Source organism: Lissotriton vulgaris, chromosome 7, assembly GCF_964263255.1.
Source record: "Lissotriton vulgaris chromosome 7, aLisVul1.2, whole genome shotgun sequence".
NCBI lineage: Eukaryota > Metazoa > Chordata > Amphibia > Caudata > Salamandridae > Lissotriton > Lissotriton vulgaris.
The window spans coordinates 1,384,036,624-1,384,060,800 of record NC_141695.1 but is presented as its reverse complement, the minus strand read 5'-3'; the positions used below and the strand labels follow the sequence as shown (position 1 = coordinate 1,384,060,800).

General features: G+C 46.1%; 1 protein-coding gene across 1 annotated transcript in view; it reads right to left on the bottom strand.

The window, feature by feature from the left end:
* LOC147703763 (uncharacterized) overlaps positions 1-24,159 on the bottom strand; it is a 43,623-nt gene extending 19,464 nt beyond the window's left edge. The window contains exon 1 of the mRNA XM_086932106.1: positions 23,375-24,159. Within this exon, the coding sequence (XP_086788232.1) occupies positions 23,375-23,504 (130 nt within the window). The 5' untranslated portion in view covers positions 23,505-24,159. The remainder of the gene's footprint in view (positions 1-23,374) is intronic.
* Positions 24,160-24,177: the final 18 nt, after the last annotated feature.

The following is a 24,177-nucleotide window of genomic DNA, read 5'->3' as shown; positions in this document are numbered from 1 at the left end:
TGAGCCATGGGCTCTAGAGCAGCAGGATAGTGAAATGGCACAGGTACTGATATAACTTGAGTGAGGGCATGTGCACCCAGCTCCACTGGATTAGCCCGGTCACCTGACCTGGTGACGAAGGTGTAGATTAGGGTGTGACGCAAGGTACAGCCCTCTGGAGAGAGATGAAATAAGTAACGAGTTCTAGGACACTAGATTTCTTCCCAAAGGATGCTTTTTGGCTTTTGTTGGAGTAGGTCAGACTAGAGTCGAATCGTAAGACACTGGGAGTAGCAGTGATGCATTTTAAATTGAACTGGCAGAATAGTGTTGCCAGGTGAAACATTGTCTTTTAACAGCTGGCTCACGTGGAAGTCAAAGTTTTGGGATAGTGACCAGATGGACTTCATATCCATAAGCACCTGCGTGTTGCTGGAGTTTAATGTGTCCTGCATTTACTAAGAGGTGGCTATTCTTTGCATGAAAGCCATGTTTCCCTAAGCAGCTGGTGACTGTCCGGAAGGTCGCTTTAGAAACTTAGAGGAAGAAACTGTGCTCGTGTGCATGCTGCCAACTCTTGGTTCTCCCACTAGGCCGTTGCTAAGTCACTGTTGCTGCACATCAGAGTCCTGTGCTTACAGTGGTAGTAGTCTGTTACGATGGTGGGCTTCAGGCACAGGCCATCCTGATCACAGCAGGTTCTTCTTTTCTTCAGTGGAAAACTGATGCTGTTTGCCAGGGAGGAGCAGCAGGCCACTCCCTTCTATTTCTTCTCGGTGTTTGGGTATGCATGGTCCTATGGAGTAGGCCAAAGGGCATCTTGATGTTTCAGTGTGTTCATAATCAGGGCAACATGGCCAATGGGGTGCTTGAATAGCTTTACAATAGAACAATCGATCAACCTGGGAGCAGGTTTCAATCTTCTTCCTACTCACAGGGAAAAAGTTTAGTGTGGCAATCATGAGGTGTTCTCCCTTCTCAGAAAGCTTTTGTGCTACAGGTTGGAGTGGAATTGTGCAGCCGAAAGAGGCAGAATGCATGGTATTGTCAGGTAGGTATGAGGGCATCGCTCTTTAGCACAAGCTTATCTTTAGAGCAGGTTTTTTGAGCTATAGATAGCTTTTTAGCTACCTTTTAGTAGCTGTAGTGTGTGATATATATATATCCCCACGCTCCAGCTGGCACCTACGTTGTGAGAGGCACTCTAACACCACCACTGCGCGTCAAGCTCATAAATAGGTATGGAAGACGCCAGCCTGCCGATCTCTTTTGCGTTTCGAAGTCAGGCTTCTTTATCAAAGACTAGTGGTGAAATGGAAGAGCGCACAGTCCAGTCACAGACTCTTAAGTACACGTGGTTGCGCGCGCCCAGATGGGCTGTTCTGTACAAAACAGAGGAGGTGTTATGGGAGTTGAAGTGACGGAGGGAAGTACTTTCCCTTAAAAGTGCATTTACTGTCCTGTTGAAAAATGTAAGACCCGCGGATGAGCCTCAGTGGCCAGGCTCTTCCTCAATCCTGTGTTGTTGCTCCACGAACAGAGGCCGGTAAATACCAACCCCAGTGGCTCCCTGTAGTAACAGAGTGGTGGTAACAGCCCCCTGGGCAAGTGCCTTTATCCCCAAATATATTTGGGGGGGGGGAGCATTTAGGGGCAGAGTTCCCCAGGGACTGCTTTTTCCCCATACAAAAGGGTAGGGGCTGACCACAATGGGCATGCAAATGCCCACACCCCTCCATAAAAATGGGCAGTGTTTACGTCGCCCTGGAAGAGCGAGGGGCTGAGGGCAAGGGGGGAGACATCGCACTCACTAGCTCCGATGTGTCTCCCCGGGAGGGCAGAAAGCCCACTAGGCACCAGGGACTATCTTCACCTTGGTCAGGAGTGGGGGCTGCTGCCGATCCTCCACATCTCAAATAACTGGGCACAGGGAGACATCAAAATTAATCAGAAAACAACCTGATTTTTCAAGGTGGCACAGGCGCTTTTGGTCCTGGGCTCGGTGGCCATCTATGGAAATTTTCCAAACCCAGACATTTCAGGCCAAAAATAGCTTAGCACTAGTTGTGAAGTGGTTAATAAAACAGTTTGTAGGCTCCACATCTACTGGGCTGAAGCCCTAATAGTGCAGGCAGATAAGATGGGCTAGCTCTTGCTCTCCCCATTTGTCAGCTGTAGTGTTGCTCCTCTGTACAAACCACTCATGCCTCTATAAAGTGGGCACTTCAGGTGAGGCCATATTTTTTACTCATGGAAGCAAAGGCAGCTGGTGTAATACCAGTAAATGTAAAATGTAAATCCAGTACTTGTATAGCGCACCAATCACCCCTGAATGGGTATCTCGGCGCCGGTGGCTGTTGGGAAGATTATGCGAGCTATTACAAGTACTCTGTATTAGGGGCAACAAATTAGACAGGCTTTGCAGGTAGCGTTGGAGGCAGTGCTGCTAGGGTGGGTGGGGGGTGGTAGAGGAAAGAGAAACTGCCGGTCGGTGCTAGACAAACTCTTGTGCATGCCTTGGTTACATCGAGACTTGATTATGCCAACCTATTATATCTGGGTATTACGGCTAAAAGTCTCAACCGTCTCCAAGTACTGCAAAACGCCACAGCCCGGCTGAGGCTTCCTAGGAGAGCACCCTCTAAAGCCGCCTTGAGGTCCCTTCACTGGCTACCAATCCGTGAAAGGATTACCTTCAAAGCTTTATGCATGTGCCATCGCATCTTTGGAGGTAGAGCACCCGTCTCTTCGAACAGCCTCATCACCCCCTATAGACCAGAGCGGATGCTCAGATGCTCTGGCATGGGTCTGGCTGTTGTCCCCAGAATCCGTAAAGCTCGGATGGGGGGGCAGATCTTTCAGGCTCCTTGCAGCCAAGCACTGGAACCTGCTTCCAGCTGAATTGCGCCTCGAACCCTCTGAGACCAAATTTCGTAAAGCCCTCAAAACCCACCTTTTCCGCCTAGCACTACTGTAACTTCCTATCCCTCTTACAGGCTCTCTCAGCGCGGGGACACGCCAGAGCGCGTAACCATGCGCTTTACAAAATTCCAAAATAAATAATAAAGGGAGAGAGAATTAATTTTTAGGCATCTTTCTCCAAGGCAAGTCAGTTCCTACAGCTGTGCCTCCCACGTAATCAGATCCAGATCGGTACACAGTCAAAATATCGAGTATTAAATATCGACCTACCAAAATATCGTGTTTGAAATTTTGAAGGTGCAGAATATCGATGTCAAGAATATCGTTGGACAGAATATCAACCCTAAGGTAAGTAATATCGAAGTTAGTAATAGCGATAGCATATATATCGATGTCACTAATTTCGATGACACTAATATCGATATTTGTATTATTTTTTTGTTTATTATGTATGTGTTATATGTTTTACATAAGTATTTAAAATAATTATTATATGTGTATTATTTTTATATATTAATACATTCATTTATAAGCAAATTATGTTTTAGTACCGGAGCGGTTGTGGGTTTATATGGGAATAGGGTGGGAAGTAATTTAATCATGTTAAATTGATTAATAATTATTAGGATTAATAAATAATTAATTAGTAATTATTTTTAATTAATTGGAATTTTTTTGATTAATTGATAAATATGTTCATTAGCTGGTTATGGGTTTGTAGGGAAATAGGGTGGGAAGTAATTAGGTTAAATAAATTAATAATTAGTAGTTTATAATTCATTTTAAATTGGTAATTCCATTTAATTAATTGGAAATTCATTTTAATTAATTGATTACTTGATATATATGTTCTGTAGCGGGTTGTGGGTTTATAGGGGAATAGGGTGGGAATTTAATTATGTTTAATTATTAATTATGGGAATTATAAATTAATGTTAATTAATTGGTAAATAAAATTATAATTAATTCATAAATAGATAAATGTGGTCTGTTGCGGGTAGTGGGTTTATAGGGGAATATGGTGGGAAGTAATTTAAATGTAATTAAGTAATGTTTTTTAATTAATTGTTTTGTTTTTAATATAATTGTTAATTATTAATTGGTAATTAAATATTATAAAATGGTATTTAACATTTATTTTTGGTTAAATATATTTAGCTAATCGTGTTTTTTTATAATTATGTATAGGTATTGTATATGGTTTATATTTAATAGTTTATATTTTTATTTTTAAAAAAAGCTTTTATTTATAAGTATGTTATTTTAACCCCTACGCTATCCAACACTTTCCCTACTGTTGCACTCTCTGGAGTGGGAATAGCAATTGTTACCCATACGCTATCCAACACTTTCTCTACTGTTGCACTCTCTGGAGTGGGAATAGTAATTTTTATCCCTACGCTATCCAACGCTTTCCCTACTGTTGCACTCTCTGGAGTGGGAATAGTAATTTTTACCCCTACGCTATCCAACGCTTTCCCTACTGTTGCACTCTCTGGAGTGGGAATAGTAATTTTTACCCCTACGCTATCCAACGCTTTCCCTACTGTTGCACTCTCTGGAGTGGGAATAGTAATTTTTACCCTTACGCAATCCAACGTTTTATATAATTAATTTTAAAAATATTAGAAGTATATTTAATTTTTTACATTTTATTTATGTTATTGTTTTAGGTTTGTAATTTAGAATATATTTTATTAATTCATAAATTAGTAAAATAATTACTACAACTTATTGTTCAGTACATATACATTATATATTTAATGTATTATATATGTATTATTTATTAATTTTAAACAGTATTAGATTTACATATGTAGATTTTATTTGTGTTATTTATTTTATTTTACATTCATGTTTTAAAAAAAAAAGTTTTAACTTCGATATTTTTAACATCTATATTATTTTTTCGATATTTTTGTACTTACCATGTTGTAGATAGGATGTAAATATTCTTGCCCTCGATATTTTTGACTCTATATTCCTGTAGGTCGATATTTTGTCAGTGATCCGGAGCAGATTGGCAAAGCACTGTGCCTGAAAGTATTTTCACAGACAAGTAGTGCCCTTATATGCAGCATAGTGGTGTGCCAGTCTGCTGTGTATCTTGAACGGGAGCAAGGAGATACTAGCTCTATCCACAGATCTTCAGACCGTACCCTATACTTGTAGGGCCAACACTCCGTGCTGCATGGCTGTCATTTATCTGGGCCAAAAGAGATTATTTTGGCAACCGGCTGTCTCACCTGGTGGAGCAAATCTGGATGCTCTTTGTGCACTAGGAAGTGCAGAGAACACAGGGAGTCTCTGCGGTAGGCAACCTCATCCTGTGGTGTGGCGACCAATCTGAATCAGGGTCACATTCCTTGACAGTACTGCTTCCACTCTCACTGGAGGGAGGGGCGTTGCTGGTGGGGAACACTGACGCAGAGTTTTGTTACAGGAGGCCAATGTTGGATCGGACCCCAGTAACAAAACTGGCGCCAACACTTCCGGCCCACTGGGAAAAAGCTTGGTGCCCGCTACGGCCGGCCCTGGAAGACAAGCATGGAAAACTGCTCACATTCTTGACTCAGCAGCGAGTCAGTTTTTTTACTGCCTCCTGTTTTGCAAGGTATGCAGCAGTAAGCTGGGCAGATCCTATTTCCCTCTTGGAGAGTGAGGAGAGAGCTTGCGCATGGTGCAGAAGAACAAGTGACACTGAGTGAATAAATGACTTCAACCGGCAACGGTCCCCTCTGGTTGGTGGCTCACCCCTAGCAGGCAGGTGGTTCTTGGCCCGGTGGTTCATGGGGCTACACTGGCGCCCCACCTGAAATTAACTGAAAAGTGTTCTTCTAGTTACAACCAAAGCACAGAAATTCACCAGTTCTAGTTCTTTCAAGAAACTAGCACTCATGCCCTAAAGTAACTATAACTTGTGCCCCACTAAGCATCATCGTCAATGAGGTCCGTTCAGTTGCTATCACTGAACAGGTTATGACTGTAGTAGGTGGTCAGGTGATAAGCTGCGCATGGCTAGGGCCTCTAGGACCCCTCTGCCTCTAAGGTCGGGGGGGAACAGTATCGCTACCCTGCTCCCATTGATAGTGGAAAAAAAATCATCAAAACTCAGGACAGGGGACAAATCCCATTGGTCCTGTAACGGCTGATGCATTATTTCACTTCGTTTTTGTCAGCCAATCAGTCTTTACTCTAACAGGAGCAAGGTGGCAGATGAAGGAAAAAATCCCCAAGGCAATAAGATTGGTCTATTTTATTTATTTGCGATTGTTAAGATTCGTCAAACCGCGCCAAAGTTAACAAATGAAAAACATGCTCTTCTATAGTAATTAGGTACCAACTATACACAGTGACAGCTGCGTGTGTGGCCAGATTATTAGCGAGTCACACAACAAGCTCCTCATGAAGCTGAAACCTGGCCCAGAGGACTATCATCGATTCCTTAGCTGTTCGATTGATGGAGGACATAGAATAAAAATCTCAATGAAACAGAGCTTTTGTCTGATTCGGATGTCGGCTCATTCTCAGATTCTCGATGAAATATAATCAAGTGGGGTTCTAGTTAGGTCAGCATTTGCTTAGTAAAAGCGTTTCTTGTGATAAAAAGGTGGACGTTAGATGAATAACTACGAAACGTTCCAAAAAAGTGCTTTTTTTTTACTAGTATATGCATCAAGTTTCAGGGTGATCCGTCAAGCAAGGGCCTGTGAATAAGGGAGGAGGGAGAGGATGGGGTCCAAAATGCAAAATGCATTTTCCGTAGACTGTTTTCTAAATTAAAACCTGCTTAACGGGCTTACACCAAATTTGACAGTAAACCAGATCTTGGTCCGCAGATTATGCTGTGGTGTGATCCATTCAGTAAGATTTTTTATTTATTTGAAGAAATTAAGGTTATAAAATGTGTATATCTGGACTGTCGGGTCCACGAGAGGCTTGAGAGACTACAGGCACCATGGCAGTCTTACCAGCCTCCGGTGCCATTGGACTTGCCGGAGGAGCAGGGTGGTGGGTGGAACTGGGAGGCATGAATGATTCCCTTCCATTTCCTGACAAACACCCCCCCCTCCCCCCAGCAATCGATGTCAAAGAACATAGAGCAGAGAGGCGGCTATCATACACAAGGTTGATGTGAAAGGCAGACATCAATGGAATAACAAGCATTTACAATGCAACGGTTTCGCCTTTGGAAAAGTTTGAGCTATTGGCATTATGAATGACAAACTTTTTATTTATGTGTTAGTTTTGAAAACAGATAAATAAATGGCATTGTCATTTACAATGGCAATAGCTTAATCTCTCGCAAATGTGATTTGTATTGCAACTATTTCACTTATCATTTTGCACTACAATGAAAACTGGCTTGTGCATTTACTCCTGCAGAAGAGTATCAATAGGAGAGGCCCTGTTGCAGACCCGTGGAGTTTCAAGTATCTGTTGTGCATCACCTCATAACAAACAGCATAATTGTAAACGGGACTGAGAAAACTTTTTTTTTTTTTAAGAGGAGTGCCCCTCTAAAAGAAAGGCCCCGGTCTCTACTGCTTTCTTTTACAAGGACGCACTTGGTTGTTGTGAGGCGCAGGTTGAAAAGAGAAATTGCGTTGTCAGTCCTCGCCCTGGTCCAGTCAGCAGGGCCACATTGGTGCTGCCATACCCAACCTAGCGCTGCCAACTGCATGCCCAATGAACTCAGTGCAGCAACGTGTGCCCATCCTCATGCTAAAGCAAGCCACCCTGTCCTGAAGGCAGCAGCCTTGGTTCCGCCGCGGTGTCGCCGCCCTGGTCTCCCTGGTCCAGCGGGTGTCTTCCTGCTGCGCCCGCTCTCTTATCGACCAGTCAGTCACTTTCCCTCATCCGAAGCCCTGCTCCGTGCTGCACATGTTCCTACCCCGCTGCAGGTGCCCCTCACCCGGGGCAGCTGCCCTTCACTCCTTCTGCGGGTGCCCCATTTCTGTCTCCTCGTGCAGCTGCCCTTCACAGCCCCCCCTTGCAGGAGCCCCTTTCCCTGCTGCAGGTGCCAGTGTCTATCTCCCTTGTGCAACTGAACACCCCCACCCTGCTCCCCACGGTGGTACACCCCTCGCCCTGGCGAAGGAGCCTCGCTGCCTGACGCATGTGTCCTGCGCCCCTCTTCCGGGTGCACCAGCCCCACTCCCAGGTGCCTCGCCCTCATCCTGCTTCCCCTCTGAAAACCCACTGCAACACCTTTGGAGTGCCTCCTTGATGCAGCAACGTGTGCTCCTTTGCCTTACTGCATATCTTGAGGTCATTCTACGCCACGCAGAATTGCTTTGCGTGGCCTCGTGGACATGTTTGAGCGGCTTGAAAAAGTAACGCTGAGGTGTCTTAAGCCTCTCATGAAAAAGCCCCTATATTTGGGAGACTCCCATAAACACCGGAGGAATTGAAAAGGAAATGTTAATTTATCAGAGAAAAAGTTGGCCAGCGTAAATCCTGCAGCCGACTGCGGGTCTCGTTGCTCCGCGGCACATGCATTATAGCGCTGTGAGGGGCGTGCGCGGCGCCAGCAGAGGAAGCCAGAGCGGCATTGTTTGGAAACGGCGGCCGCTTCAATCGGGGAGGAGAGGGAGGAGGCGGCGGACTTCCCCGGCAGCTCTATATTTTTCAACGGCCTGCTTTCCCCGAAATGATGCTGCCTCGAAGGCTTCCAATAGGGTGCGCTCGAGCCTCTGATTGGCCAGGCTCAGCACGCGCCGGCCTGGGAATTCCGCGCACTCACAGGTTAAAACAGGGGGCACGCGGGCTGGGACAGCATTGCAGACTTTGCAGAGCGAACGCGCGCGACACTGCTCTTAGAGAGGATCAGCTGTGCACACCGCCGGGATTGCAAGCCTCAGATCTACAGGTGGGCAGCGCAGACCAGCCGGGTGGCACTTGTGCATGCATGACCGTGTGCATGGGGGCACCACATCCAGGTCTAGCGCGTGGAGACAGAATGGGCAGTCTGTCTGCATGTGGAAGTAAGCGCACAGACACTGTGTCAGAGTGCACACAGCTGATGAAATTTGCAAAGAAGTCAGGGAGAGTGCACCTAAGCGGAGAATGTTGCACTTAGGAGCTGACGCGTGGATGCGGGAAACCGTGTGGGCAGAAATGAATGGGCATTGGAAAGAAAAATTGCGCAAACTTCTGGAAGCTTATTTACAAGTCCCTTGCTTTGCGCCACCTGTGCGTGACTTTTAACATGGGGGAAAAGTGACACACAGGCAGCGCATGGGGGGCTTGTAAATAAGCTCCATGGTGTACACATGCATTCACTTGTGCAATCTTCTAAACTGCATTTATGGAACGGGCAGGAAAGGTGATAAGTAGCAGACAGTTCGTCGCACATGGTACGGTAAGCTGCCCACTGTAGTCCACTTGGAAAGGGGAGTGGGCGTGTCAGATTCGGTTCACTGTAGAGAGCTCTGGGAATATACGGAATCAAGTGTGGGACCTTCCATTTTTTGACATGCACAAATACACATGAAATACTCCTTCCTTGCAGTTAACCTCTGTGCACTTCCTGGAATAGCAGAGAGACACCGTTGCACGCAAGCGTTCGCATACGTATGGGCAGTAACAACATTTGGTTAGAGTTATTTTAAGTTTGCCTTAGAAGTGAACTGCTCTACTTCCAGCCCCGGGTGTGCACGTGACCCTTTGTTGAATTTTCCATAACATGCCAGACAGACTACGTCCTCCCACTGCGGTCGGCCTGTTATTGTTATGTCATTGCATAGTTTGCTGATAAGTAAGGGTTGCTTGGTAGTTTTTATTATTTCACAGTAGTGTGTGCCAATTCTGTTTTACTATTATTAATCGGTGACGTGTTTTTAGTTTTAGCTTCTGGAAATAAATGTTTCTGTTTTTAGTGCTTAACAAAAATATCGTACTCCTTTGTTGTAGACTATATGTTTCAAAGTAGCTCTTTGTCATAAAACTACTGTGCCCCCGAATTTTTAAAGCCGCACCTCCCTACTCATATCCGGGGTATAGACCACAGGTGGGCTGGTCGGTGGGGGCATCCTGCAGAGTTATTGTTGCAGCATTTATGTAAGACCAGGAAGTTCAAGAAAAAAAAATATACAGAACGCGTGTGAGTGCAGGCGACTAGGAAACACGCTGCAGCTCTGCGAATTCCTTTCAGAGCGACGCGTATCTTTTCTCCTCAGACGTTTTACGCCCAAGCACGGCTCTGATAATGTATCTATTTCGGCCGGCTCGGGAGGCGGGGATCTGCTGTGGGAGGGGAGGGGGAGGCGGGGATCTGCTGTGGGAGGGGAGGGGGAGAGCGGAGGCCGTGTTACAATGGCATCGGGACCGGCTGCGGCTCGGGAGGCGGGGATCTGCTGTGGGAGGGGAGAGGGAGGCGGGGATCTGCTGTGGGAGGGGAGAGGGAGGCGGGGATCTGCTGTGGGAGGGGAGAGGGAGGCGGGAATCTGCTGTGGGAGGGGAGAGGGAGGCGGGGAGAGCGGGGATCAGCTGCGGCTCGGGAGGCGGGGATCTGCTGTGGGAGGGGAGGGAATGCTGCAAAGACAATGGGACAGCCGGCGGGAAACGTGCACAGGACAGCGGGGAGGGGGACGGTGGGAGGAGGGACACAGAGTAAGGCAGGACAGCAGCAAGCACGGCCCGGCCGGACCAGATCCGGGGGCGTTCCCGGCTTTTGGCTGACGTATCATGACGTAGCCAAAAGCCAAAGATTCTCGGGAACGCCCCAGAGTCTGGTCCGGCCATGACGGACGCCTCTCTGTTCCAATGGCTAGCCTCCATTTATGGAGCTAGCCAATGGGACAGGGGGGCGTATTCCAGAGTCACTACTGCAATCAAGAGATTTCTCTGGAGGCGGAGCTTCCAGCTCCGTCCCCCAGCGAAACCTAAAAAGTGAGACCAGATTCCTCAAGTGGTGTCTACAGTGCGACTCAAAATGGCTGAAGAGAAGGATCACAAACCTCAGACAGGGCAAACTGGACTAATATGCAAACGTAGTGGCCCCCTGATGGCAGCAGAGCAGAACATCCCATCCATACCGGACAGCGCAGCCCTGCTATTAGCAATACAATCCTCGTGGGAGGCACTTATGAAACGCATTGGGGCGGTCCGGTCCTGTTTAAGGAGTTTCTCCTATGACAAAATCTGTGTAATGCATTCAAGGGTGACCACGAAGGAGGCAAGGATTTCAGATGTTGAAGAGACAACCCATGGTCTAAGTACGGGAGTCTCAGAACTTAGAGTGGGGTTAAAGCTGGCAGCTGGAGGGAGGATGAAGCAGAAAATCATGACGGAAAGAACAAACTCCACTTTGGGCTCTCTGGAGGGCTCTAATATTGGTGCCTTTCTGACAAAAATGGCTGCAAGCCTCCGTTCCAATGGAACAGTTCTCCTATTTTATCACATAACGTGCCCATAGGACCTTAACTTCCAAACCGCCCGCGGGTGCCTCCCCTAGTTTAGAGATGGCCCCTTTTTTAAATTTCCTGGCACTCACTGCAATTTCCTAGGGAGAGGGGCGTCCAAGCGGGTGTCACAACGGAATCCTGTGGTTTGGGCTGCCGGAAGGTGGACCGCCGAATGGACAGCATGGGTCGATTCCAGTGGGACATATGTGGCAGTGAAGGGGTTTTGAAGGTTAAAAAGATGTTTATTACCCCCCCCCCCCGACTTCATAGGTGACACTAGAAGTGGGGGCAGTAATCTTGTTGGGGGAGACTTTAATGATGTAGTCGAGATCGCACCAGCCTGGTAAAAGGTACCACAGAAAGATAGTCCTGGCAAACTTTGCGGCTATTATGGGCCTCTCAGACCTTTGGCATAGACACCATCCCGTTGATCATAGTAAGGCTCTCGGTTTTCCGTTTTTACTGATAAATACAGGCAAAAAAACATTGAATTTCCTGCCTGTATTTATTTGTAAAAGCAGAGAAATACAGAAAGTTGTGCTTCTTCTAAGTGACTTTCCATGCTTTCCTTAATGATTTCTAGGCCAACAGTTAAAATAATAATTATATTTAATTAAATAAAGGCATATGTTAGTAAACATTTATATGTAATGCTAATATTTACCTGTGGATTTAGTGTTTTGATGTATTTGGCTGCTAAATTTGCTAAAATGTGGCAGGTATCAAGGTAGATGTGCATGTTATCAGTTATATAAAATGCAGAAATATACTATTTTACTTTTCTATTTATTCTCAAAACACAAAATAAATCTGGAAAAAGTACCAATAAGATGGCCAAAAAAACCACGAAAATGTTTAAACAATAAATACCATAAAACCGGGAGCCCAAATCATAAGTACTCGTACCAATCTGGAGCCAACATGGTGTTTTCCAGTTTGGATTACATTTTTGCACCAGCTGGTGAAGTAAGAGGGTTGAAAGAGTAGAGTACCTGGCCAGGGTCTGTCAGACCATTTCCCACTCTGGCTGTTGGGGACGCAGAAGATTAGAAGGGCGATGACTGAGATTAAATGCTTTGGAGCTCAGTAACACTGAGGTAGCCAAGGAAATTAAAATGGACACAGAACTTTACTTCATTGAGAATAAGGATTCTGTATTATCCTCTATGGTCCTCTGGGAGGCTTATAAGACAGTACTCCGAGACAGGGCAAAAAAAAAATCATACAAGCCAATATACATTATTCAGGCGTGAGACTAACGATTTTTTAAACCAACAATGGCTTTGTTTTAGCTGTCTCCAGCCTGAAATTGCATTTTCTACAATAGAAGTCAATGGGGAATTTTCATTCTCCCGATTTTTGACTTTTTATCTCCCAAGTCCCTATCCTAAAATGTTGGCATGTATGCAAAATATCATTGCTCATGAAAAGAAAAAAGTGGTACATGTAATGGAGGAACAGGAACAACCCCAAATGGAACTAGAGGGGATGCCAGAGACTCATTCGGACCAAACTATCCTGTGTAAGATTGTGAGAGTATGTAGAGAATACCAGTCACTGGCACAGCAAGAAACCACGACTATGATCCTGTCCAAACAATAAGACACTGGGGATAAAAGGGGTGGCTATTGGATCTGGTTGTGTAGGAGGGCAGCTGAGGTTGATGGGCGACTGAGATCACAGAAGAGGGGGAATCCTTTACCACACCCAGAGACATCCCAACCGAAATTGCAAGATACTATGCAGCCTTCTATAAAGGAGCTTAGCAGATGCCATCCAGGTAGAGAAATACCTGGAGACGGTAATGGTCCCAACTTTGTCATGTGATGAAATGCAGAAAGCAGAAAGCGAGGTGGGATTATCAGAAGTTTTAACAGACATTGATCAGTCAGACTGGAAAGACCCCACTCCCTAATGGAACACCGGTGGAACTTAATGCCATAATCCATAATCACACCTACTTCAGATGTTATGTGAAGCTAAAGAAATGGGAACTCTCCAATTGAAATGAAAGCAATCTTATATTGCGCAACTAAGCCCAATGGGCATCAAGACGCCTAGCAAAGAAAATCATAAAGACCGGGAACTAGATTACGGGTATGCCTTGGCAAAGAGCCATGTCTTTAATGCCTTCCTAAACGTCAGGACGGAGTGTTGAGTTTTGATTTCAGGGGGGAAGGGTGTTCCATAGTTTAGTTTAGGGGCCAGAGACGAAAAAGCCCTTCCTCCCCATTTAGCTCTTCGAAAACGGGGAACTGACAGCAAGTTCTTACTACATGAGCGGAGGTTTCTGCAAGGAGCATAAGGAACCGGCAGAGCCTTCACCCCCCCCCCCCCCCGCACAGTCGCCGGACAAGGCCCCATAAGTCAGGCAAAGGGTCTTAAAGGAGATCCTGGCCTGAATCGGGAGCCAGTGCAGGCTCTTCCTAGCAGCTGTAGCGGAAGAGAGCCTAGGAACATAGAGCACAAATTTAGCCGCCGCATTCTGGACAGTCTGCAGGCGTTGCACGAGGCCCTTATTTATGCCGGCATAGAGAGCGTTGCAATAGTCGAGCCGCGAGGCAACCAGTGCAACCACAATCCGTTTGCGAGCTTGCAGGGATAGGTAGTGTTAAATTTTCCCAAGGATCTTAATACCACCCCAGCAGGTGGCAACCGTTCTATTTACCTGCTGTGTCATGGAAAGAGAGGGGTCAATCATCACTCCCAGGTTGCGAGCAGAGTCTGTAGGTGTGGGGCAGACTCCAAGAGATTGTGGCCACCATTCAGTTGACCAGATGTCCTTATTTCAGCCGAAAACAAGGACCTCGGTTTTCTCTCCCTGCAGTGCCACAATTTCAGGGATTAAAAAAACAGGTAGGCTAGCAATGTAATGTAGCTCTTACCGTCAGATATCCCTCCTTAGCACAAAGACCAAAATACTATCCACCATATTGGCTAACAGTGATCAGTGATTTAATAAAACTGGATCAATCAGACTTTATGCCAAAAAGGGAGACCAGATTTAATCTCGGCCGACTAAACACCTAGTTGGAGATAATCCGAAATAGGAGAAGAGATGTCTGCAGAATTTCTCATAGAAAGGGGCACGAGACAGGTGTGCCCCTTCTCCCCTTCTATTGGCCCTATTATCGGAGCCCCTGGCAATTATAGTCCGGGACCACCCAAGTGAGGTGGTAGTCCGAATCCTAGAGGAAGACTAAAGTGATTAAGGAGTATCGCTATATGCGGATGATCTCCTTCTCCGTCTATCCAGATAGACTGTCACTCCCGGACATATTCCAGATATTAGACACATGCAGGATACCAAATTAAATGTGACAAGTCCAGTCTCTACCCCACAGGTCATCCCCTTAAAGAACAGGGCTGTCCAGCATAGTGAAAGGCGGGGATTTAAATATTTGTGTATCTAGGTGACCCCAACATTGAAACTAGTTTAGATCACAATAGTCAAAGGGTAATTCAAGATTTCTATGAGGATGTATAAAAATGGAGAACACTGCCATTGACTATATTGAGACGAGCGGCTATATACAAGATGTAACTCCCGAAGTTCCAATACATCTATGAAAATACCCACCATAAGATGCCAGAAGACGAGTTAACTAGGACTAACAGTGAAACCCAAACTTTATTGTGGAATTTGAGACATCCTAGAGTGGCACTGAGAACACTGCAGGGAAACAAATATACGGGGGGTATTTCCCTCCCCAACATCCGATCCTACTATTGGGTAGCACATTTAATTGTGGTCAAGGTTTGGAGATACTAGACTGGATATCACCTAGCCTGGACATCACCCAAACTATGTGCTAGAGAGGACTTAATTTAAGGTTCACGAATGCCTACACTAGATATACAAGGCAAAGGATCACTTAACTTGTTGACCGCAACTCAGGTGACCATCACAGAAGGGAAAGGTTAATGAAATGGTACAAGAGATTGTCACAGGAGACGCACCTGTGGGTAGGAACACACTGAAAAGAGTAAACCCCCTTTTAATAACTTGGTTATGGTGGTAGCAAAACGAGACGTGGCACGACACTGGGTAGCCCCAGAGCCGCCGACCCTTAGTGAATGGAAATCGGTAAGGGACCTCTATGTGGCTGCCGAGAGAGTTACATATAAGGCAAGTGGGTGCCCCAGGAAGTTCCACAAACTGTGGTTCCTGGCTCAAATATTACAATATAGATATGAGTGCAGGGGGGTGAAGAATCATATGCCGCACAATGTCCCTGAATGATACGAACCTAGACCGAAGAGACTTCGATCCATCGGAAATATGCTATAAAGAATATGCAGACACTGTACAGTAACATTGTACTAACAAATTACCTATATGGCCTAGCGCACATAGCTTTGTTAATGGACGTACTGTTTTGTTGCATGTCATGTTATAGAAATTGTTTGGAGGTTTACCAGGGTAAAGGGCATTTGTCGAGAGCAGTCTAACTGTATACGGCCAGGGAGATATTCAACATTAAGACGCCAGCTTTAAGGAGCACTGTGTCAGTATTCAGGTGATACAAGTTAAGTCCAGTATGGCTAGGCTACTGCACTACAGAACCAGGACAAAAAAATTGAAAAAGGAATACAGACAAAAAATAAAAGAAGAGAAAATGGAGAAGAAAGAGCACAAACCGGGGGGGGGGGGGGGGGGGGGGGGGGGTTGTTTAGACTTGGGCCAGTGTAAAAAAAACTAACACGTAGCTTCGAAAAGTAGCAGCGGCTGATGAGAATAGTACAGAAAATGGCAAAAGTAGCATATTGGGCTAAGATCTGTATGTGACAGCTATCAGTATGTGTTGATCTGATTAAGGTTCTGCCAGAGGGTGAGATTGTTATTATGGTTAGTACCTTTGTCAACTCTAATCACCAATTATATGGAATACCCGAGGTTTGTGTGCACAATGCTCTAGTTAATGTATTATGTTGGTAGATACCTAGTTGAATGTTCCGTAGTGACTTCTAGCACCAGATGTATTATACCCCTTGCACTCCAAAGTACAACTCCAACGAGTGTACAAAGCTATGAATGATCTACAATTACGAACTTTTCTATGCAAAGCTGAACGAATCATCGCGGTTCAAATGGACAGACGTGCAGGATTCTCTCTAGTATTGCATTTGTTGTTCCTAGCACATGGTGCTGCAGTAAGTGTACCGATACCTACCCATTGGATATATCTACACTGTTTGGATGCTTTCTCTCTGGTTACAGTTGGGTGTACATTATAGGTATATGGACGTTCCTCCCACCGACAAACAAGCACTCGCAGTGTCATTTCGCAACCTATAGGCTTTGCCAATCATTTTTAGCGATGTTGTAGGGCATCGATAATTGTGTGCAGCATAGTTGAAGAGCGCAAACAAAAAGGTGCTATGACAATGCGCATGAATACACCCAGAGAAGCAACACAGTATTTGGGGGGGGGGAGCGCAGCATATGCAAGCGAGAAAGAGAAGCACATGGGCTAGAGAGGAAGGTGATCTTTACCATGCTTTCTCAAGGTCTATCCTCTTGCCCAGCACCCAATTACTTTGTTGATTTCTATTACTGTGCTCTCACTGGGTCTACTTTATTGCTCTATGCTCCTATATTTATGTATATGAACTCATGTGATCCCTATTTACCTCTTGCCATGTACTTGTTTAAACTTATTCCCTATAGATGTAAAGTGCTCCTTTTTCTCTGGGTCGTCCCAGTGCTATATAAAACTAAAATAAACAATTTTTAAAAAGTGAGACAGCTAGAATATATATGCTTTCACACCGAGTGCTTAATGAAGGAAAAAGCAGTGCTTCAAAGGGAGCATTGGAAGGACAAAAGTAATGCTTTCATGCTCATGGCTGGGAACAATAGAGGGATGTGTAAAAAACCAAGGCAGTTAGAAGCCCTGGGAAAGGAGTTTGTCACAAGCAGCCCAATTGCAGGCCCACGAAAAAAGGCATTAAGAAGAAAAACAGACTTGTGGTGCGAGAAAGGCATACCTTAAACAGAAAGCCAGGAAGTAGTTCAACCGAGACTGTAGGACTTGGGCCAAAAAATGAGATGGGCAGGTTCGACTTCAGACTTGAACAGGTGGGAAAGTAATAAGGTCTACCCCCACCTGAAGGCTCAAAAAGAGAATATTTCAGAAGAAAGAAAACAGAACATCTCGAAAGAGGCTATAAAAAAATAAGACTGGAGGCCTGGGAAAAGGGGTTTTGAAGCAGTCTAGACAGGAATAGGAAGAAGCAGAAAAGACATGGTCCCAAGGAGGAGGAAAGTGTGGGGAGGAAAAGACTGCTGGGAACATTCACAGTCCTGAGTAGCGGAGAAGAAAGCAAGGCAAGTTGAGAATACCAATCCAGCCTACCAGTTCAAAAAAAAGATTGAACAGCCCATACTGACAGGCATGGTTAGGGTGCTATACTGATGACCTGGGACTCAAGTGGGCCACAAGCCCAGTGTTGGGGGCGGGAGAGCATGCAGCCCAGACGGCCAGGATTGGATGCAGCACAGTAAACCATGCTGGGGGGTGGGGAAGAAGGAGGGAGGGCAGCTGAGCAAGAAAGATTAATTGACCTCACTCCGCACGCCCTCCCCTCAGCTGACTACATCCTCCTCGGGGACCTCAACTTCCACCTGGTGAAAAAAAACGACCGCAACACCACCACCCTGCTGGACAACCTCGGACTCAAGCAGCTGGTGACCACCCCCACCCACCTCGCCGGACACACACTCGACGCAGTCTTCTCATCCAGCAAAGACATCACCTTCAGCCACACAACTGGACTCCACTGGACGGACCACATCTGTGTCCACTTCAGCTTCAGAAGGACCACGATCCACCACCACCAGCAACAGGTTGCACGAAGAAGCTGAAACAAGATCACGACCGACCAGCTCGCCGCATCCCTGAGCCAGCACCCTCCCGCCAGCTCTGCGAACCCCAGCCAGGCCGCCAACAACCTCACGAAGTGGATCAGCAGCTGCGCAGACGACCTCGCCCCGCTGAGGACCCCGCCCAGCAGACCCGGCAGCAAGAAGGCCCCATGGTTCACCGACGAACTCAAGAGTTCCAAGAAGAACTGCCGAGCCCTCGAGAAAGCCTGGAGAAGAGACCCTACACCAGACAACATGACCACCCTCAAGCTCGCCACCCGAAAGCACCATCTACTGATTCGCGCCACCAAGAAAACAGCATTCAAGGAACGACTGGACAACAACGCACACAACAGCAAGGAACTCTTTAACATCGTGAAAGAGCTCTCCAACCCCAACGCCAGAAGCAACTACATCACCCCATCACAAGACCTCTGCAACTCCCTCGCCTCCTACTTCCACAACAAGATCGCTGACATACAACAGCTTCAGCACACAACCAACGCTCCCCACGACCGCACCAACGCCTCCTACCACCACCCTCAGCGCCTGGACCCCAATCAGCACCGAAGACACCATCCGCACGATGTTTTGCATTACATCAATAAGACTGATGGGCCTGTAATTCCTTGGCGACCCTTTATCGCCATTTTCGTGGATAGGGATAATTTTAGCACCACGCCAGGTCTCCGGAATTGCACCCCCCCTTCAAGATAGTACTGTAAACCCTTTGAAGCAATGAACCCCAGACGGACGGTTCAGCACTAAACAGGTCTCGCTGGAGCTTGTCAAGACCCGGTGCTTTACCACTCTGTAGGAACTGGATGGCCATAATTGTTTCCGCAAGAGTGAGATTTTTACATCAGCTACTGTCAGTTCACAAGGATCAAATCTTAATACTGGAGCAGACAGCAGCCCATGATCTGCAAACAATGCTTAAAAGAATATCTTCCCACACGTGGGGCTGAATATGAAAGTCTGTGCTACCAGATTAGATTATCCCTTTGCCAATAAGTGCCAAAAATATTGACTATTCTTGTTTTTAGCAGCTTCTAAAAGCAGATTCCAGGTTTCATACTCTCAGTCCAGTTTTGCTTTGTTTTGGACTAGTTTATATAACCTCCTGCCATTAACAATTTCTACATGGGGTTTTGTTTTAACCGTTAACTTGTTTCTAGCCATTTTACTTGCATCATTGAACCAGGGTGTTATTTGCTGCTCAACTCTGTTACTTTGTTTATAAAAAAAATGTTTTAAACTCGAAGTTTATTCATGAAAAATACCCATGAACACCCCTAGCCCAATTGTGGGGATACTTCGATCTTTAAGAGACCGCTTCACCACAGAATATATTTGGGGGAGAAAGTTTGAGTCGGCTAAGATCATTGGCCATTTAACTCTCCTATTGTTATTTGTAATGACCTGTGCAGACTCAGACCTAAAGTGCCTACACTAGGTAACTAGTCCCGACATTGTAAGCACCAGAGCGTTATGATCACTATCTTCCCTAGAAATAATGCTATATCTTTAACTAGTGACCACAGATCTAGGTCAACAAGGATATAATCAATCCGCGTTTTCGATGCCCCCCCTCTTAAAAGTATGACCTGCTACTCTATCAGAATCTATTCTGCCATTATAGGCTCTAACACCATAGGCAATAGTAAACGATAGTACTTGCTGTCCCACCCTTGTTTTCTTAATGGGTGGAATCTGAAGTTTTGCAATCCGAGCCTCGTCCCCCTCAAGGATGAGATCCTGTATGTAATTCACTGATTCAAAAGTTGTATTAAGATCTCCGGCGACAATCAACGTGGTCGAATCAAGGTAGTTGGCCAATCAGGTTACTGTCCCTGAGAGTCTATGTGGGCTGTGGAACCAATTGTGTGTGTTTTTTCGGACCCCTTACCTAGGGACAGTTCTAAACCAAGTAGCTCGGGACAACCAAGATGCAGGGCCTTTACTTTATAGATCATTGAATTTTTGACCCATTTCAGGAGGCCACCCGCTGAGCGACCAACCAGAGGGTGTATCGCTTCTATACTATATGTGGTGAAACCAACCCTACGGATACACCCTACTGCCTAGGTCTCATGTAGTAAACAAATCAAAAGCGTGCATAAATTTACCCCAGTCTGGGTCAATTATCTACGTGTTTAGACCGTGAAAAAATTAAATCCGGCAACCAGAAACATTTTTCCTGTGGGTGGTCTACTAAAATTTTTGGCCCTCAGGATCAAAATAAGAGGGAAGGAGCACAGTATTAGTAACTTGGTCGCAAGAACCAAAGTTACCATGAATGTGTGGTGCTGAAGTAGTATCAGAGATAACAGCATGGTCTAGAGTGGATCAATCCCTTGTGACTAACAGAGAGTGAGGTACTCTTCCAGTCATTCCTGGGAATATAAGCAGCTCATGGGATAATACCCATTACTCAATTCCTGGGGTGGTACCTCAGTGGATGCAGTGCTTTGAGCTATCCATTTCAGTAGCGTCAAAGTGCCTCTCTCTATTACCACAGTGTCTATAAAAGAAACCTAGCGGTAAAATATGCACGAACTTTCCCAGGGTGCACTGCGCCACTCCCACAATATATAGAAAGTATTTGTGAATTGCATTTTAGCATGAGCCAATATGGATGAGTAGATTTACTGAGTGTTTGCAAGTTCAGGCAGGCCAAGCCAGGAACACGGTGGCTTTGCCCAGACGGCAAACCTGGGGATCATGGTTGTGTCTGGTAGCCCAGACTGTTCTCCTTGAAAGTGCAACAAACTGTGAGCCTTAGGGACGGAGTGACAGTTCACACTGCATATCTGGAATGATGCACAAGGGAAATTCAGTAGCTATGGACTGGGGAAGTTCGCCTAGACTACACACCTGAAGAAAGAGGGAGCGAGAAGACCAGAATGCACACATCGGAGGGAAGGTAGCCATGATTGCAAGCAAACTGAGGGGAGTGTTCCGAGACTTCCTGCTTTGGCAAGGAAGGTAGAGACTCATACAAGCCCATGGACCTGACGCCAACTGGATGAACACCTACTGTCTTAAGCTAAACACTGACATGACCGAAATGCTGCCTTTGGCAACACCTCTCTTATAAATGACACCGGCTGGCTGGCAGAACTTGGGCCCAGACACACACTTAGCGAACACGCCTGCAACCTCGCCATCATCCTAGACAGCAAGCTCACTACGAAGCGACAAACTATTGTCTCCTCCGCCTGATTCCACACTCTGCATGCACCGAATAATGTTCAAATGGTTCCCCATACACACAGGGAAACCATTGCTCAAGCCCTAGTCACCAGCCAGCTGGACTACAGCAATGCACTGTACACGAACCACCCAGAGCTCATGAGATTATAGTTGATACAGAACTCATGGGCCATAATCATCCTGCCTAAATGGCCCCACTACATTAATAACTTCCATTGGCTCAACATCCAGAAAAGATGCCAATTCAAGATACGGACATGTACAAAGCCCTCCATGACCTAGGACCATCATAGATCAACCACTGCCTGATCACCTACCAAATCCCCAAAACACCTTTCTCTTCTGCCCTAGCACACACTACGCATACTCAAAGCCACACTGGAGTCTGCTCATTTTCCTACCTGGTCGCTAATCCTGGAATAGCCTTTCCCTCCACCTCTGTTCTTCACCCTCAGTAGCCGACATTAGAATAAGACTCAATACCTGGTTTTCGAATGAGCCCTGCAACCCCATGTCTGGATGACTAACGCTATACAAATAATGATCGACTGGGGTGGAGACTCCCTGTTTAAGCCAAAATACCATCATCTTGGCCGTTTCCCGCCTGAAATGGTCTCCGTGTCAATAGAAGTCAATGTTGGAAATACATTCCCCTGATTATACATATATTTTAATCTCCCACTTTCGAAGATATGTCTGGGCCCACGGGGAGAGGCGACCCTGACAAGAGGGAAGGTGTGAGGACACGAGATGAGGAATTCTGCCCTTTTCTGGACCGCACTCATGGTCGCCTCATGTTCAGGAGGATCGTTACCCTGCACGAGTCCCGGCTCATATCCACTAGTGGTTACGATTGCTAGTTTACAACTATGCCCTTTATACCCCACTTCTCTCCAAGGTCAGAACGCTAAACTACAGATGCAAGACCCTCGCGTTTCTTACCCCCTCAAACAAATTTGGGAGTTTCTGGGGGTCTCTTCTCGGTGTACTACTAACAGTTGTGAACCTACCATGAATTTAACAATCCCACCGGCCCATCCTACTAACTTCTAGTCCGCTGTAAAACATGAAATCCCCTAGCCCAGTGAGCTCCTAACTATCTAACACACCCGCCGCTTCGGCTTTGCCGATAAGTCACATGCTTCCCTGCAGCCATTTCGGTACTCGGGGGCCCAGCCGGCAAGGCTTCACTACTGCGAGCAGGAAATGGCTGCAGCTCCCCATGTGGTTAGGCTGCGAGCACTCAGTGGGACTCTTGACCCCCCCCCCCCCCCCAACGTGGGGCGCTCAGACACATTCATCATCTGCTATCTCCCCCCACTGACCGCGGAGCGTGCAAACCGGCCGTGTTTTCGGGGGGGGGGGGGGCCCGCGAGAACTGTAGCTGATACATCATTAACACGCACCCACTTTTGCAAGACTTCGCTATCGAACGACTGCCCCTCACTACGATTCTTTCTTTTCATTAGCAGACGGCGTGCTCCCTCATGCCACTAGGGCTGGCTTCCGCTCCTCACTCGGGAGCAGCAAGGACATGTACGTCTCATTTTCTCCCCCCCCCATCCCCAATAAAGAAGCCTCGTCACCAGTCTTTCCCTGGTACCACAATCGCCCGCCAACATAAAACTGAGATTCATGATACTTCGTTAATCGAAACACCCCACCCAAGTCGAAAAGAAACCAGTTTTATCCTTGAACTACCAACACCTTCATAACCTCGGGAAAGCAAATGTAGATGTATACCTGGTGAGCACAATTTGAATCACACTTTAGGAGTTATGCCCCGCACTCAAGAGGTACACCAGGAAATAACCATTCGCCCAAGGTGAAACGTATGTGGGCCTTGACAACCGCCAATGGAAAAAGAACATTCCAAATAAAATAACACCTGAGCCCCCTAGATCGGATGTTTATTTTATTTAAAAAAGGATTTTGGTTTCGCAGCGCAACTGTTCTACAGCTAGAATTGTATTTTTCTCACCTGATTTGTTGCCAAGTCTGCTGTTGATCTGGTTCATTTCCAGTTCCCCAGAACTAAGCTTGTCCTTTCTGTTCGGTAGGATATCCTTGGGATTTCTGTTTTCATCACGGGCTATATTCTCTTTTTGCATAAAATGTTTTGCCCCTCAAATTAAAAATAAAATCACAAAGAAAACCAGTAGAAAAAATAAAGATCTTAAAAATAGGATTTTTTTGTGGAAAAAAAATCCTCTCAAACCACCCAGAAGAAAACGTAATCTGCTCTTCTTGAATCCAGGTACAACGGTCGGAGTTGAAGCAACAAAAAATGTTTTTTTCCTCTCCGTGGGTCCTTCGTTGTTTTCAGGGCCGTGTCCGTTCCCTTCGGTTACGATTTCTCTTCCGCCGTTTTCGCCAATATTTAAGACAGCAGTTCTGTGGGATTCGGCGTTTTTCCTCGTTTCTTAGTGCTTCTTTGTTCCCCGTAGGCTGCGAAAGGGCCTTGCTGTTCTGTTGCAGCCGAGGTTACACAATGTTGCAAAGGCCCTGAAATGGCAGAGAGGAGGCAGGCACCACACCTTAAGGGCCTGACGGAGGAAGGAAGGGGCCCAGCTCAACCCTTCTGGATCCAGCTCAGCAGATTGCAAAAGAGACAGGAGAGAAAAAATAGGAGGTTTTTTTTTCTCTCTAACTGGCCAAAAAAAAAAAAAGAACATGTGACAACTTTAAATAGAGCCTCTCCCTGCCTGGTAAATGTGGCCGGTTTTTCAAGGGAAGCAGATAGCACACAGGAAAAAAAATACCCCCCCCCCAGAGCATACTCAC